The sequence below is a fragment of the Phoca vitulina genome, unplaced genomic scaffold (assembly GCF_004348235.1).
Source record: "Phoca vitulina isolate PV1807 unplaced genomic scaffold, GSC_HSeal_1.0 scaffold52, whole genome shotgun sequence".
NCBI lineage: Eukaryota > Metazoa > Chordata > Mammalia > Carnivora > Phocidae > Phoca > Phoca vitulina.
The window spans coordinates 9898642-9911485 of NW_022589755.1; the positions used below are offsets into that span (position 1 = coordinate 9898642).

General features: G+C 51.5%; 2 protein-coding genes across 2 annotated transcripts in view; both read right to left on the minus strand.

Moving 5' to 3' along the window:
- CBLC (Cbl proto-oncogene C) overlaps window positions 1–673 on the minus strand; it is a 15790-nt gene extending 15117 nt beyond the window's left edge. Inside the window, exon 1 of the mRNA XM_032388740.1 lies at window positions 321–673. Coding sequence (XP_032244631.1) covers window positions 321–673 — 353 coding nt within the window. The remainder of the gene's footprint in view (window positions 1–320) is intronic.
- Window positions 674–11960: 11287 nt separating this feature from the next.
- The window catches only part of BCL3 (BCL3 transcription coactivator), a 10718-nt gene continuing 9834 nt past the window's right edge, over window positions 11961–12844 (minus strand). Inside the window, exon 9 of the mRNA XM_032388321.1 lies at window positions 11961–12577. Coding sequence (XP_032244212.1) covers window positions 12390–12577 — 188 coding nt within the window. The 3' untranslated portion in view covers window positions 11961–12389. The remainder of the gene's footprint in view (window positions 12578–12844) is intronic.

Sequence of the window (12844 nt, forward strand, 5' to 3'; positions counted from 1 at the left end):
CTGGGTCTGAGGGAGGAGGGGGCTGGAGGCAGGACTCCTAGGTCTGAGGGAAGAGAGTAGGCAGGCCTGGACCCCTGGGTCTGAGGCAGGAGGGGCTGAGGTCTGGATTCCTGGGTCTGAGGGAGTAGGGACTGGGAGTCTGGACCCCTTGTCTGAGGGAGGAGGGGCTGGGGGCCTGGACCCCTGGGTCTGAGGGAGGAGAAGGCTGGGACCAGGACACCCAGATCTGAGGGAGGAGGGGGCTGGGGACCAGGACCCCTGGGTCTGAGGGAGCAGGGGGCTGGTCCCATCTTTTCTCTGCGGCCAGGGCGGCTGCTCACCTGAGTCTGGAGCCCTCCCGGAAGAGCTGGTCGTTGGCACTCCTCCCACCCCGGGGTGGCAGCAGTGCCGCCACCTGCCTGCTCTTGGCCTCCAGGTTGTGAAGGTAGACGATGAGAAAGTCCCTCGCACCACCGGGACCCTCGGCGTCGTCCCCGCCGGCCGCCCGCTGGGCGTGGGCCACCTGGCGCAGCAGCTGCGCGATGCGGGGCAGCAGGTCTGGCAGCGAGGGGGGACTGGAGGCAAGCCGGGGGTCCCCGCATTGCTCTTCCAGGCGCTGCAGCAGCCTCACCACCCGGCCGAGCGCGCGAGCCCCTCCCCACTGCCACCCCCAGGGGGCTGCCGCCGCAGCCATGGGGCCCTCGGGAGCCGCGGGAGGTAGGCGGGCGGCGGGCAAAGGTGCGGCCCCGCCCAGGGTGGGGGCGGGACCCGGAACGAAAGGTGAGGGGGCGGGTCCTGGAGGAGCGGGGCGGGGACAGCAGGTTACCTGCGCTCTGAAGGGGGCGGGGTCTGGGGGGGATCTGGCACCTGGGTTCCTAGAAATGGGGTTCGAAAGTCTGATCCCTTAAAGAGAGCTGGATGGGGTGGCTGCTGGTGGGTGGAGGTAGGAGGAGACTCTTCAGTGGGTAGGAATTGAAGGTAGGACGCCTGGGCCGCTTCTGAGACCGACTGGAGGCTGGGTCCCAAGGTTGCAGTGGAGGAGGGGCTGGGGGAGACCTGAGGCTTTTGGGGCTGGGTGTAGGGCTGGGAGCTTAGCTAACCAAACCCTTCGGGGAGTTGGGGCTGGAACGGAGCACTCTTGGGACTTTTGGACCCAGGTTTGGATCTTTGGCTGTGGCATGGGATTAAAGGTCAGAGAGCTGAAATTTTTAGGAGTAAAGGTCGGGGAGATAGGGCGATCCTTTTGTCCCGGGCAAGAAAAGCCTAGCATGACCAGACCCCCTTGGTCCCCTAGTAGCAGGGATTGGGTTTCTTAAGGAGCAGGAGTTTGGCAACGTAATTCCTGAGTCCCCAAGTGAGGGGCCTGCGGGAAATCAGCCTAGAGTCGAGACACCCAGATTTCCAGAGGAGTTGGGACCCCCAGGAGATGAGGCGGGAAGATGGGGTTCAAGAATGCGGGGGTCATGGGCGCCTGGGCGGTTCAGTCGGTTAAGCGTCTGCCTTCGGCTCAGGTCATGATCCCGGGGTCCTGGGATCGAGTCCTGAGTTGAGCTCCCTGCTCAGTGGGGAGCCTGCTTCTCCCTCTCCCTTTGCCTGCCGCTCCCCCTACTTGTGCTCTCTCTCTGTCAAATAAATAAATAAAATCTTAAGAAAAAGAAGAAAGAAAGAAAAGAAAAAGAATGTGGGGGTCAAGGCGCGTCCGGTAGGCTCAGGGCTGGAAGAGCGTGGGGGGTTTTCTCCCCAAACAGCGTAACCTGTAGGTCAGCCCACTCCGGGCGCTGTGGGCCGAGCGGTCCCTGCGTCTCAGGCATCCCTTTGAGGTGGAGGACCCTCAGCTCTCATCCTAAACCCCTTTCCCCACTCAGCCTTCATTCTGTCTTAGACCCCCGAGAATTCTTTTTTTTTTTTTTTTTAAGATTTTATTTATTTGACAGAGAGAAAGAGGGAGAGAGAGCGCGCGCAAGCAGGGGGAGTGGCAAGCAGAGGGAGAAGCAGACTCCCCGCTGAGCAGGTCCAGGACTGGATCCTAGGACCCCAGGATCATGACCTGAGCTGAAGGCAGATGCTTAACCGGCTGAGCCACCCAGGTGTCCCCTTAGACCCCCGGTAATTCTTCACTTACAAGATCTTTAACGTTGCATCTCAGACCGAGCAGAGACCGGGTCTTTGCAGTCAGGATGGCGGAGTCTGTCGTCCAGCTCCTGGCGTTTCTGCCCTCTCTGAGCCTGTTTCCTCTTCCAGAAATAGGATGAAAACCCATTGGCCTGGCAAAAAGTCAGATTTTTGGCTATGCTAAGTGTTGATGAGGAGCTGATGGAAGTGTAAATGAACAAATGAGTTGGAGAGCAATTTGGCAGCATCCATCAGACCTTGGACAGAGTGCGGGGCCATTGCTGACTACATCCATCCTCCGTGGCTCTTAAACACGTTTGCTTATATTGGGTCATGATATACACCTGAAAGAGTTTCACAGGATAATCCTTACCCTATGTGCATGTGTTACAATAGCTTCTTTTCTATTTAATTCCATTTCATTAAAGGGAAAATCATGTTTGCAACCCACTAAATTGATTTCACTAACCCACTAATGAATCTTTTTGGGCAGTTTGAAAATTACTGCCCTAAGAAACTCCAAGAGACGTGTTCAGAAATGTTAATTGCAGTCTTGTCGGAAGTGGAGAAAACTGGAAACAAGGTAAGGCCATCACCAGCAGGAGGGATGAATAAATTGCTGTAAACTCTCACAAAGGCCTCCCACACAGCAGTTCAAATGAATGAATTGGATACACATACCAATAGTGTGAGTCCTAAAAACATAATGATGAGTGTACTGGGTTGAATAGTGCGCCCCACCCCCAAATTCAAGTCCACTAGAACAACATGTAGAAATAGAATGTGACCTTATTTAGAAGTAGAGTTCTCGCAGATGTCACCAAGTTAAGATGAGGTCATACTATTAGGGTCGGCCGTAAACCCAACATGATTGGAAATTTGGACACGGACACAGGTACATACATGGAAAAAAGTCACATGGTGTCAGAGGCAGAGATCAGAGCCAAAGAATGTCAAGAATTTCTGGCAAACACCAGAAGCTAAGAAGAGGCAAGGAAGGATCCTCCTCTCGAGCCTTCAAAGAGAACACAGCCCTGCCAACATCTTGATTTTGGGTTCCTACTTCCCAGAATGGGGAGGAAATAAATTTCTGTTGCTTTAAGCCACTCAGTTTGCGGTCCTTGGTTACAGCAGCCCTAGGAAACTGATATAATGAGTAATAATAATAATAATAATTAATAATAAAAAACAGGTGCAGAAGGATTACAGGGCAATGTTGTTTATATCAGGCTTGAAAGCCTGCAAAACCAATGCTGTAGATTATTTGGGGATGCATCTCTATGTGGTCATGGTATGAAAACATGGGAGGTCATGCTGAACATGACATGCAGGGCACACCAAGACTTCAACGTCCTTCATCGAAGGACGCACCAAGACTTCAACCATGTCATGAATGCCTTAATTTGAAAAATCTGGATCAAATATGGCAAAGTGGCTAAGAGTTCATCTAGCCGCATAGTGGATCCAAAAGCAGTGAATGATACGAAAAGATCCGCAACATCATTATCAGTTGGATGAAAATCAGAACCACAATGAGCTACCACTTCACACCTGTTAGGGTGGCTGTAATGGAAAAGACAGATAATAAGTACTGGGGAGGCTGTGGAGGAATTGGAACCCTCATACACTGCTGGTGGGAATGTAAACGGTGCAGCTGCTTTGGAAAACAATTTGGCAGCTCCTCAAAGTAGAGGAAATAAAGAGAGTTTATCTATGGCAAAATAGAATTACTGTATGACCCAGCAAGTCCCCTCCTATGCGGATATATTCCAGGGAACTGAAAACATGCATCCCTGCAAACATTTGTGGAAATAACCTACATGTCCATCAACTGGTAAGTGGGTAAATTAAAAGCAGTGTACCCGTACAATGGAAGATTATTCAACCATTAAAAGGAATGAATGCCATGAAGTGGATGAACCTCAAAAACCTTATGCTAGGAGCGCCTGTGTGGCTCAGGTGGTTAAGCATCAGACTCTTGATCTCAGCTCAAGACTCTTGCTCTCAGCTCAGGTCTTGATCTCAGGGTTGTGAGTTCAAGCCCAGCATCGGGCTCCATGGTGGGCGTGGAGCCTACTTAAAAAAAACAATTAAAACAAAACAAAAACATTATGCTAAGTGAAAGAAGCCAGTCACAAAATACCATATACTGTATGATTACACGTATTTATTTATTTATTTATTTACTTTAAGATTTTATTTATTTATTTGACAGAAAGAGAGACAGCGAGAGAGGGAACACAAGCAAGGGGAGTGTGAGAGGGAGAAGCAGGCTTCCCGCGGAGCAGGGATCCAGATGCGGGGCTCGATCCCAGGACGCTGGGATCATGACCTGAGCTGAAGGCAGACACTTAACGACTGAGCCACCCAGGCGCTCGTATTTTTTTAAAGATTTTATTTATTTATTTGACAGAGAGAGATCGAGATTGAGAGGGAGGGAAGGCGCACAATCAGGGGGAGCAGCAGAGGGAGAGGGAGAAGCAAGCTCCCCGCCAAGCAGGGAGCCCAATGCTGGCTCGATCCCACGACCCTAGGACCATGACCTGGGCCGAAGGCAGACACCTGACTGACTGAGCCACCCAGGCGCCCCTGTATGATTAAATTTATATAAAGTGTTCAGAATAGGCAAATCTATACAGACAGAAAGTATATTAGGGATTGCCTGAGCTGAAAGGGATTGGGGAGAAATAGGGAGTGACTACCAATGGGTATGGGGTTTATTTTTGGGGTGAAGACATGGTTTTAAATTGATTGTAATGATGATTGCACAGCTCTTTGAATTTACTAAAACCATTGAACTGTACACTTTAAATAGTTGAATTGTATGGTGTATGCATTATGTCTCAATAAAGCTGTTTTTATTTTTTAATTTTTAAAAATTTTCTAAAAACATGAAGCTGTTTTTTAAAAAGTGGAGGCTAGACCCGAGGATAGCCACAAGAGGGCGCTCCAAGTACAGACTCACCTCCTTCGGGAACGAGCTTCTCAGGCCACGCCCCCAAACTCTGGCCACACCTCCGAGGCCCTGGCCCCGCCCCAAGGTTCTGACCGCCCTCCAGGCTGCGGCCTGCCTCTCATCCCAGCCAGGCCTCTTAGTCTGGCCACACCCCTTAACCACGCCCTAAGGCCCCCGTCACGCCCCAAGGCCGCGTCTGAAGCAACAAATTCACCCTCCCAATTCCCCAAACCCTGACCACAGATGCATGCACAGACTTAGGTACTCGTAGAGACACAGAGCCTTAAACCTCCAACTTTCAAACCTTGACTTTTTAATTCGCAGTCATTTTTTTCTCTTTGGAAATCTTTTTTTTTTTTTTTAAGATTTCATTTATTTCTTTGACAGAGAGAGAGACAGCGAGAGAGGGAACACAAGCAGGGGGAGTGGGAGAGGGAGAAGCAGGCTTCCCGCGGAGCAGGGAGCCCGATGCAGGGCTCGGTCCCAGGACCCTGGGATCATGACCTGAGCTGAAGGCAGACGCCTAACGACTGAGCCACCCAGACGCCCCTGGAAATCATTTTTAAACTTACAGGAAAGTAGCAACAATAGGACAAAGACTTCTTGTGTGCCCTTCACCTGGATTCACCAATGGTTAACAATTGCTCACGGGCTTGATCATGGGCTCTCTCTGCTTTTCTCCCCTCCGAACTATTATTGGAGAGTAAGTTTCAGACATTATGTCCCTTTGCCCCCAAACACTTACATTTCCACACATAAGGATGTTCTCAGACCCATTCACGGTCCAGTTCTCACAATCAGGATGCTTGGCAATGACAAAGGACTAGTCTCTAACAGTGCAGCCAAGATTCACTGTGCCAGTTGTCCCCAAACTATCCTTCATTTTTTATTTTATTTTATTTTATTTATTTTATGGAGAGCGAGAGCACAAAAATGGGGAGCGGCAGAAACAGGCTTACCGCTGAGCAAGAAGCCCGATGCGGGACTCGATCCCAGGACCTTGGGATCATGACCCGAGTGGAAGGCAGACACTTAACCGGCTGAGCCACCTAAGTGCCTCCCGAAACTATCCTTCAGAGCAAAACTGTTTTTCTCCAGTCCAGTGTCCAAACCGAGGTCATGAGTTGTATTCAGTTTCCCGTCCTCTTTGGTACAATGGCTCCGGCATTCTTTGTGTTCCATGAAGTAGACATTTTTGAACAGGCCGGGCCAGTTCTTTTGTTATGATGTCCCCTTGGGTTTGAGTTTGTCTGATATTTCCTTGTCATTAGATTCTGGTGGCAGGAATATTCTAGAAGAGATGCTGTGTCCTTCGGAGGGGGGTGGGGGGCACAGACCCAGACTGCATCTCAGAAGGCACAGGATGTTGGTCATTCCATGACTAGTGACAGATTCCATCCCTTGGTTATAATGAATCCTGGAACCCTGGACTCAAGAGGCTCACCAAGTCAGTTTTTTACCTTCTCCGGGCCTCAGTTTCCCTTTCTGTAAAGTGGTGGTTTGGCTTACATGAGGGTCTGCAAACACACTTAGCCAGCAGATGTGTTCTGCTTCATGCACATGCTCTTAAAATTTGTTTTTTGGGAATGGCACCAGCATTTAACATTTGGCAGATTTCACGCATGCACCTGGAAGAGACATTCTCTGACTGAGTGTCTGGATTTACCCACGGTGGTGATAACAAGTGAAACTTGCAGCAGGGGCTGGGGCCCCCGAGAAATGCATTTGAAAATGTGACTTTTCGCTTGAGAATGTTAGGAGTGTCAGAGACAAGGACAGCTGTCTTGGTGGTAGTGGTTGAGGGATGTGTGCTTAATTCTGTGAGGTCTGGGGGGCTGGGGCTGGAGACTCTGTCTATGGGCCTCCTCCTCCCTGGTCCTAGGAGTCTGCCCTTCTGCAGGGGAAGGGGGATGGGTATGTAAGGGGGATGGGTGTGTAAGGACATGCACGCGCCCAGTCCCAAGGTCAGGAGGCTGAGAGGGAATTTCCATGTGTGGAGAAGCCAGATCCTTTGTTTTAGAGAAGTAACTTACCAAGGTCAGGTCCGGGTTCAGCTCTTGAACCCGGGGATAGTTTCTCACACACAAAGACCCACATCCTGGACTCACAAGGACGAGGAGATTCCCAACAGACACACTCCAGGCTGATAATGGGCCAGGCCCTGTGCTAAGCACCCACAGTCTCGTTAAATCCTCATCAACTTGGGACACCTGGGTGGCCCAGTTGGTTGGGTATCCGACTCTTGATTTCAGCTCGGATCATGATCTCAGGGTCCTGGGACTGAGCCACGCGTCGGGCTTCCTGCTCAGCGGGGAGTCTGCTTCTCTTCTCCCTCGGCCTCTCTCTCCACTTCTGCTCTCTCTCTCAAATAAAAAAAAAAAAAAATCCTCATCAACTCAACCCTGAGTGGCCGGTGTTAATCCCATTTTGCCAATGAGGAAACTGAGGCTCAGGATGATAAACTCATTTCACCCAGGGTCACATAGCCGTTTGGTAGCAGAGCCCCGGTGTGACAGATATGCTTGTCCCTTAGTTACCCTTCTCCCCTCTTCTTTTTATAACAGAACCTCAGAATTTTAGCTGGGTATATGCTGCCCAGATAAAATGACATTTTCCAGTCTCCCTTGTGATAGCTGTGGCTCTATGACTAAATTCTAGGCAAAAGAACGTGATATGTATAATTTCTGGGTTGTAGTTTATTTTATTTTATTTATTTATTTATTTATTTTTAGATTTATTTATTTATTTATTTATTTGAGAGAGAGAGAGAGAGAGAGAGAGAATGAGAGACAGAGAGCATGAGAGGGAGGAGGGTCAGAGGGAGAAGCAGACTCCCTGCCGAGCAGGGAGCCCGATGCGGGACTCGATCCTGGGACTCCAGGATCATGACCTGAGCCGAAGGCAGTCGCTTAACCAACTGAGCCACCCAGGCGCCCTGGGTTGTAGTTTAAAGGGCAGGGGCATACACCTGACTTTCTTTTTTCTTCTCAGTGGTTGGGATGTGGATGTGATGGTGGGCCCTGGAGCAACCATCTTGGACCACAGGGTACAAATGTGAGATGAAGGCAGACGAGCAGCAAGGTAGGAGTCTGGATCTCTGACATTCTCCAGCTACTATTCTAGTCCTCAGTGTGTTAACTGGACCCTTACATGAGAGAAAAGTCGACTTCCGTCTTATTTAAGCCACTCTATTTTTTTAGTTTTTGTCAGAACAGCTGAATAAAAAGTCTAGCTAATACACACATCTAGGCTAGGACTTCATTACCTCATTTTTTTTTTAAGATTTTATTTATTTATTCATGAGAGAGAGAGAGAGAGAGGCAGAGGGAGAAGCAGGCTCCCAAGGAGCAGGGAGCCCGATGCGGGACTCGACCCCAGGACTCTGGGATCATGACCTGAGCCGAAGGCAGACACTTAACCATCTGAGCCACCCAGGCGCCTTTCATTACCTCATTTTTCCATCAAGACAAAGAATAGGTCCCATCCTCTTTTCTCCCCCCGCCTCGCCACCCTACAAACCAATTCCCAGATGATAACCACAGCAATTCCCGTTTATCGAGTTCCTTCTCAGCACCATGCTGTTATAAGCACTATACACAATTCAATCCTCACGACAGGGGCGCCTCCCAGGCTCAGTGGATTAAGCATCTGCCTTCCGCTCGGATTTTAAGATCTTAAAAAAAAATCCTCACGACAAACTGGCAAGGTGAACGCCATTATTGTGCCTCCTTTCTACAGGTGAGGAAACAGGCTTAGGGCCGTGACGTCACCTGATGAAGGAGATACAGCCAGGAAATGGAAGGGCCGGACTTGAACTCAGTTCTGACTCCAGGGCCTATACTCTCAACGACACACCCGCTTTTTATCCTTTCCAGTAGCACACTCGTGGTGTGCACAGTTAAAATAGACACAACTAGGGGCGCCTGGGTGGCTCAGTTGGTTAAGCGACTGCCTTCGGCTCAGGTCATGATCCTAGAGTCCCAGGATCGAGTCCCGCATCGGGCTCCCTGCTCAGCAGGGAGTCTGCTTCTCCCTCTGACCCTCCTCCCTCTCATGCTCTCTGTCTCTCATTCTCTCTCTCGCAAAAAAAAAAAAAAAAAAAAAAAATAGACACAACCACACACGAGTTTCTTGCATGGCGAGAGGGCCCCGTGATTACGAGCATGGGCTCTGGAGGCATAGACCTGGGCTTGGACGGGAGGTTTGCTCTCTCTGGTTCTCAGTTTTCTCATCTGGAATATGGGTGCTGTCATGGCCAATAAACGGCTACTAATATTTACATTTATTATTATTTTTAAAGGTTGTATTTATTTATTTGACACAGAGAGAGCATGGGCAGGGGAGAGGGGTAGATGGAGAGGGAGAAGCAGACTCTCGGCTGTGCAGGGAGTCAGATGCGGGGCTCGATCCCAGGACCTTGAGATCATGACCTGAGCTGAAGGCAGATGCTTAACCGACTGAGCCACCCAGGCGCTCCTACATTTCTATTCGTACCCTCAAACGGGTCGAACAGGGTGACACGGGACCAGATGCAGCCACAGAGAATCACGGATGCTGTGACGTGGAGGGTAGGGGTGGGGGTGGAGGAGGCTCATTCCCGCGGCCATCACTTCTCAAGGGTCTGCTCCGGGCCAGGCAGTGTGCGTGGCCTTACGTGGGCGGGGGGCTTATCACACGGGAAGTTCTCATGCACCACTGTTTGCGGGGCCCAACAGTAACCCTCCGTCGGGGGTTGAATGGTGCGCCCCTCCCCCCTTAAAAATATGGCCCCATCCTAACCCCTAGGACTTGTGAACGTGCCCTTATTTGGAAAGAAGGTGTTTGCAGATAAGATCAAGGGAAGGATCTCGAGATGAGATCATCTTGGATTATCTAGGTGGGCCCTAAATCCACTGACCCGTGTCCTTACAGGAGACGGAAGAGGAGACCCAGACCTGTGAAGGAGACACAGGAAGGAGAGGCCACATGAAGACGGAGGCAGGGGGAACAGAGGGTTGTAGCTACAGCCCCGGAGTGCAGGGGGCCAGCAGGTGCTAGAAGGGGCATGGAGCCGTCGGAGGGAGCGTGGCCCTGCTGACCACTTGATTTCAGACTCCTGGCCTCTAGAACTATAGGAGGATAACTTCCTGTTGTTTTACACCCCCTGGGTTGTGGCCATTTGTGACAGCAGCCCTTAGGACCTTAGCCCAGTGGACCCTCCAAGGTCAGGCCCTGGCAGGGACACTGTGGCCCAGAAGTAGGTTCAGAAACAGCGGCACGTGGTCACAAACACAGACCAAGACGTATAGCCAGCTAAGTCAGGGGGACCCAACTTTGTCTCCCAGGAAGATGTTAAGGCAGTTGGCCCCAAAGATACAATGTGTCATGGAGTGGTGGCAGCAGAAATATCACAGTGGCCAAGATAGACGAAGAGCAAGAGGTTCAGGGAGGCCCCCATTAAAAAAAAAAAAAAAAAAAAAGACAGTCACCATCACTCAGAAGTAAACACACACATGGTCACTCACCAATAGAATGGGACCATGGTTGCCAGCTTTTCCCACAGGACACCGCTTTCATCAAGGTTGGGGGCAGTGGGGACCAATGGGGGTTCGAGTCCTTCCTTGGGGGTTCCAGCTTGTCCTTGGTCTCCCCCACCGTCCATCCATCTTCCTTTCCCGATGCTCAGATCCCCGTAACAAGTCTCTTATCCGTATACCCACCTCCTAGTAATGTTTCTTCTCCGACTGAAGCCTGGGGTCGGCTGAATAATGGCTCTCAACGATATCTATGTTCTAATCCCCGCAATCTTGTGGAAGTGACTTTAAATGACAAAAGGGCCATGATGAGGAGAGAAACTTGGATTATGTGGGTGGGTCCAGTGTAATTGCAGGGTCCTCCTTCTAAGAGGGAGGCGGGAGATCCCGGTAGAAATGCAGATAGAGGGGCACCTGGGTGGCTCATGGGGTTGAGCGTCTGACTCTTGATTTTGGCTCAGGTCATGATCTCGGGGTCGTGAGATCGAGCCCCACGTCAGGCTCTGTGCTCAGCGGGGAGTCTGCTTGAGATTCTCTCCCTCCCTCTACCCCTCCTCCTGCTCTCTCTCTCTTTCTCAAATAAGTAAATAAAATCTTTAGAAAAACAAAGAAGGAGTGCAGATAGAAGCAAGAGGTCAGAGTGATAGAAGGGACCACGAGACAAGGAACGCAAATGCCTCTAGAAGCTGGAAAAGGCAAGGGGATGGATTCTCCCCTAGAGCTTTGGAAAGGAACCAGCCCCGCTGACACCTTGACATTGGGCCAGTGAAACTGATTTTGGACTTCTGCCCTCTAGAACCGTAAGTGAATCAATCAGTTGTTTTAAGCTGCTAAATGGCTGGTGCTTTGTGACAGGGGTGACAGAAGATGAAGGCAAACCCTGGCTGATACCCAAGTCACACATGCACAGAGTCAAAACCCAAACCTAGTATGTCAGCGGGGCCCTGGAATCACCGACTAGAAAACGCGGCACGCCGAGCGAGGCAGTCACATACCAATAGTCACAGGGTGACCACAGGTTTCAACGTTGGGAACGCTCACAACGGCCGCACACACACACACAGGCCCCGAGACCATCAGTCACCTGCCAGTCAGCTGCGATACCCCAGGGACCCACGAACCTCAGAAACACACACGCATGCAGACAGCCAGGGTCACTATGGAATCCAAAAGGGTCCCCCAGAAAGATGTCACACACTTGTATTGTCCCCACAAACGATGGCACAGTGACACAAGAAGGAACATGCTAGAAGTCCCAGAGTCACCCACACGTGTCATCCTCAGCCGGAGACTCACAAGGTCACTCCTTGGGGTCAGCTGGAGAGGGACGAACAGCTGTGTGCACAATCGAACGCACTTCCTCCAGGCCTCCCCATGAAAGAGGCCCAGCCCAGCCAGGGTATGGTACAAAAATAGTTTATTACAAAAGAAATCCAACCAAAATGCCTAATAATTTACATTGTTATCAGTGCCTGTATATGGCCCATCTCCCCCTCCTCCTCCATCCGGGTGGAGGGGGGAGAGGAGGAGTGACTATCCCCTGGTTCCACCAGCTCTGGGGGGGTGGGGGAGGAGAAGGAATTTGGGTGGAATTCCAGACAGGGGACTGGTGCCTGAGAATAACAGGGGTGAGAGTCCTGGGTGGGCGATGAGGCGGGAGAATATCTTTGCTCAGAAGAAGGGCCTTATGGGTAGATGCTTGTGCCTCTGTGCAAATCCTGGTCCTGAAGGGGGGGGCAGAGTGAGGTCTTCACAGTTTCTAGGAGGGTTGACCCCACAGGGCAGGGAGGTCCCTCCACAGGAGTCTGAGATCTGCCCCCCCATCCCTCTCAGCTGCCTCCTGGAGCTGGGGAGGGGGGCACCGGCCGGCCAGGGGCTCGGAGGACCCCAGTGAAGGGCAGGAAGGCAGGTGGAGATGAGGGAGGAAGGAAGAAACTGGGGGGAGCCATGGGGAATCCCGGTGGGTCCTTGGGGGGAGACTGGGAGGGCGAGGAGGAGGGTGACGCAGAAAGGAGACCTGTGGGAAGAAGAGGGGGGTGGGTGTCATGAGCCACGGGATCCAGACCCAACTGGCCCGGCCCTCTCTGGGGGTCTGGAGGAGGGCACAGGGGCCTAGAAGGTTCTGGAGGAGCAGGGGCTGGGGGCCTAGAGGGTTCTGGGGGAGCAGGGGCTGGGGGCCTGGAAGGTTCTGGGGGAGGAGGGGCTGGGGCCTGGAAGGTTCTGGGGGAGCCATGGGGGAGAGGGCCGGGCCAGTTGGGTCTGGATCCCGTGGCTCATGACACCC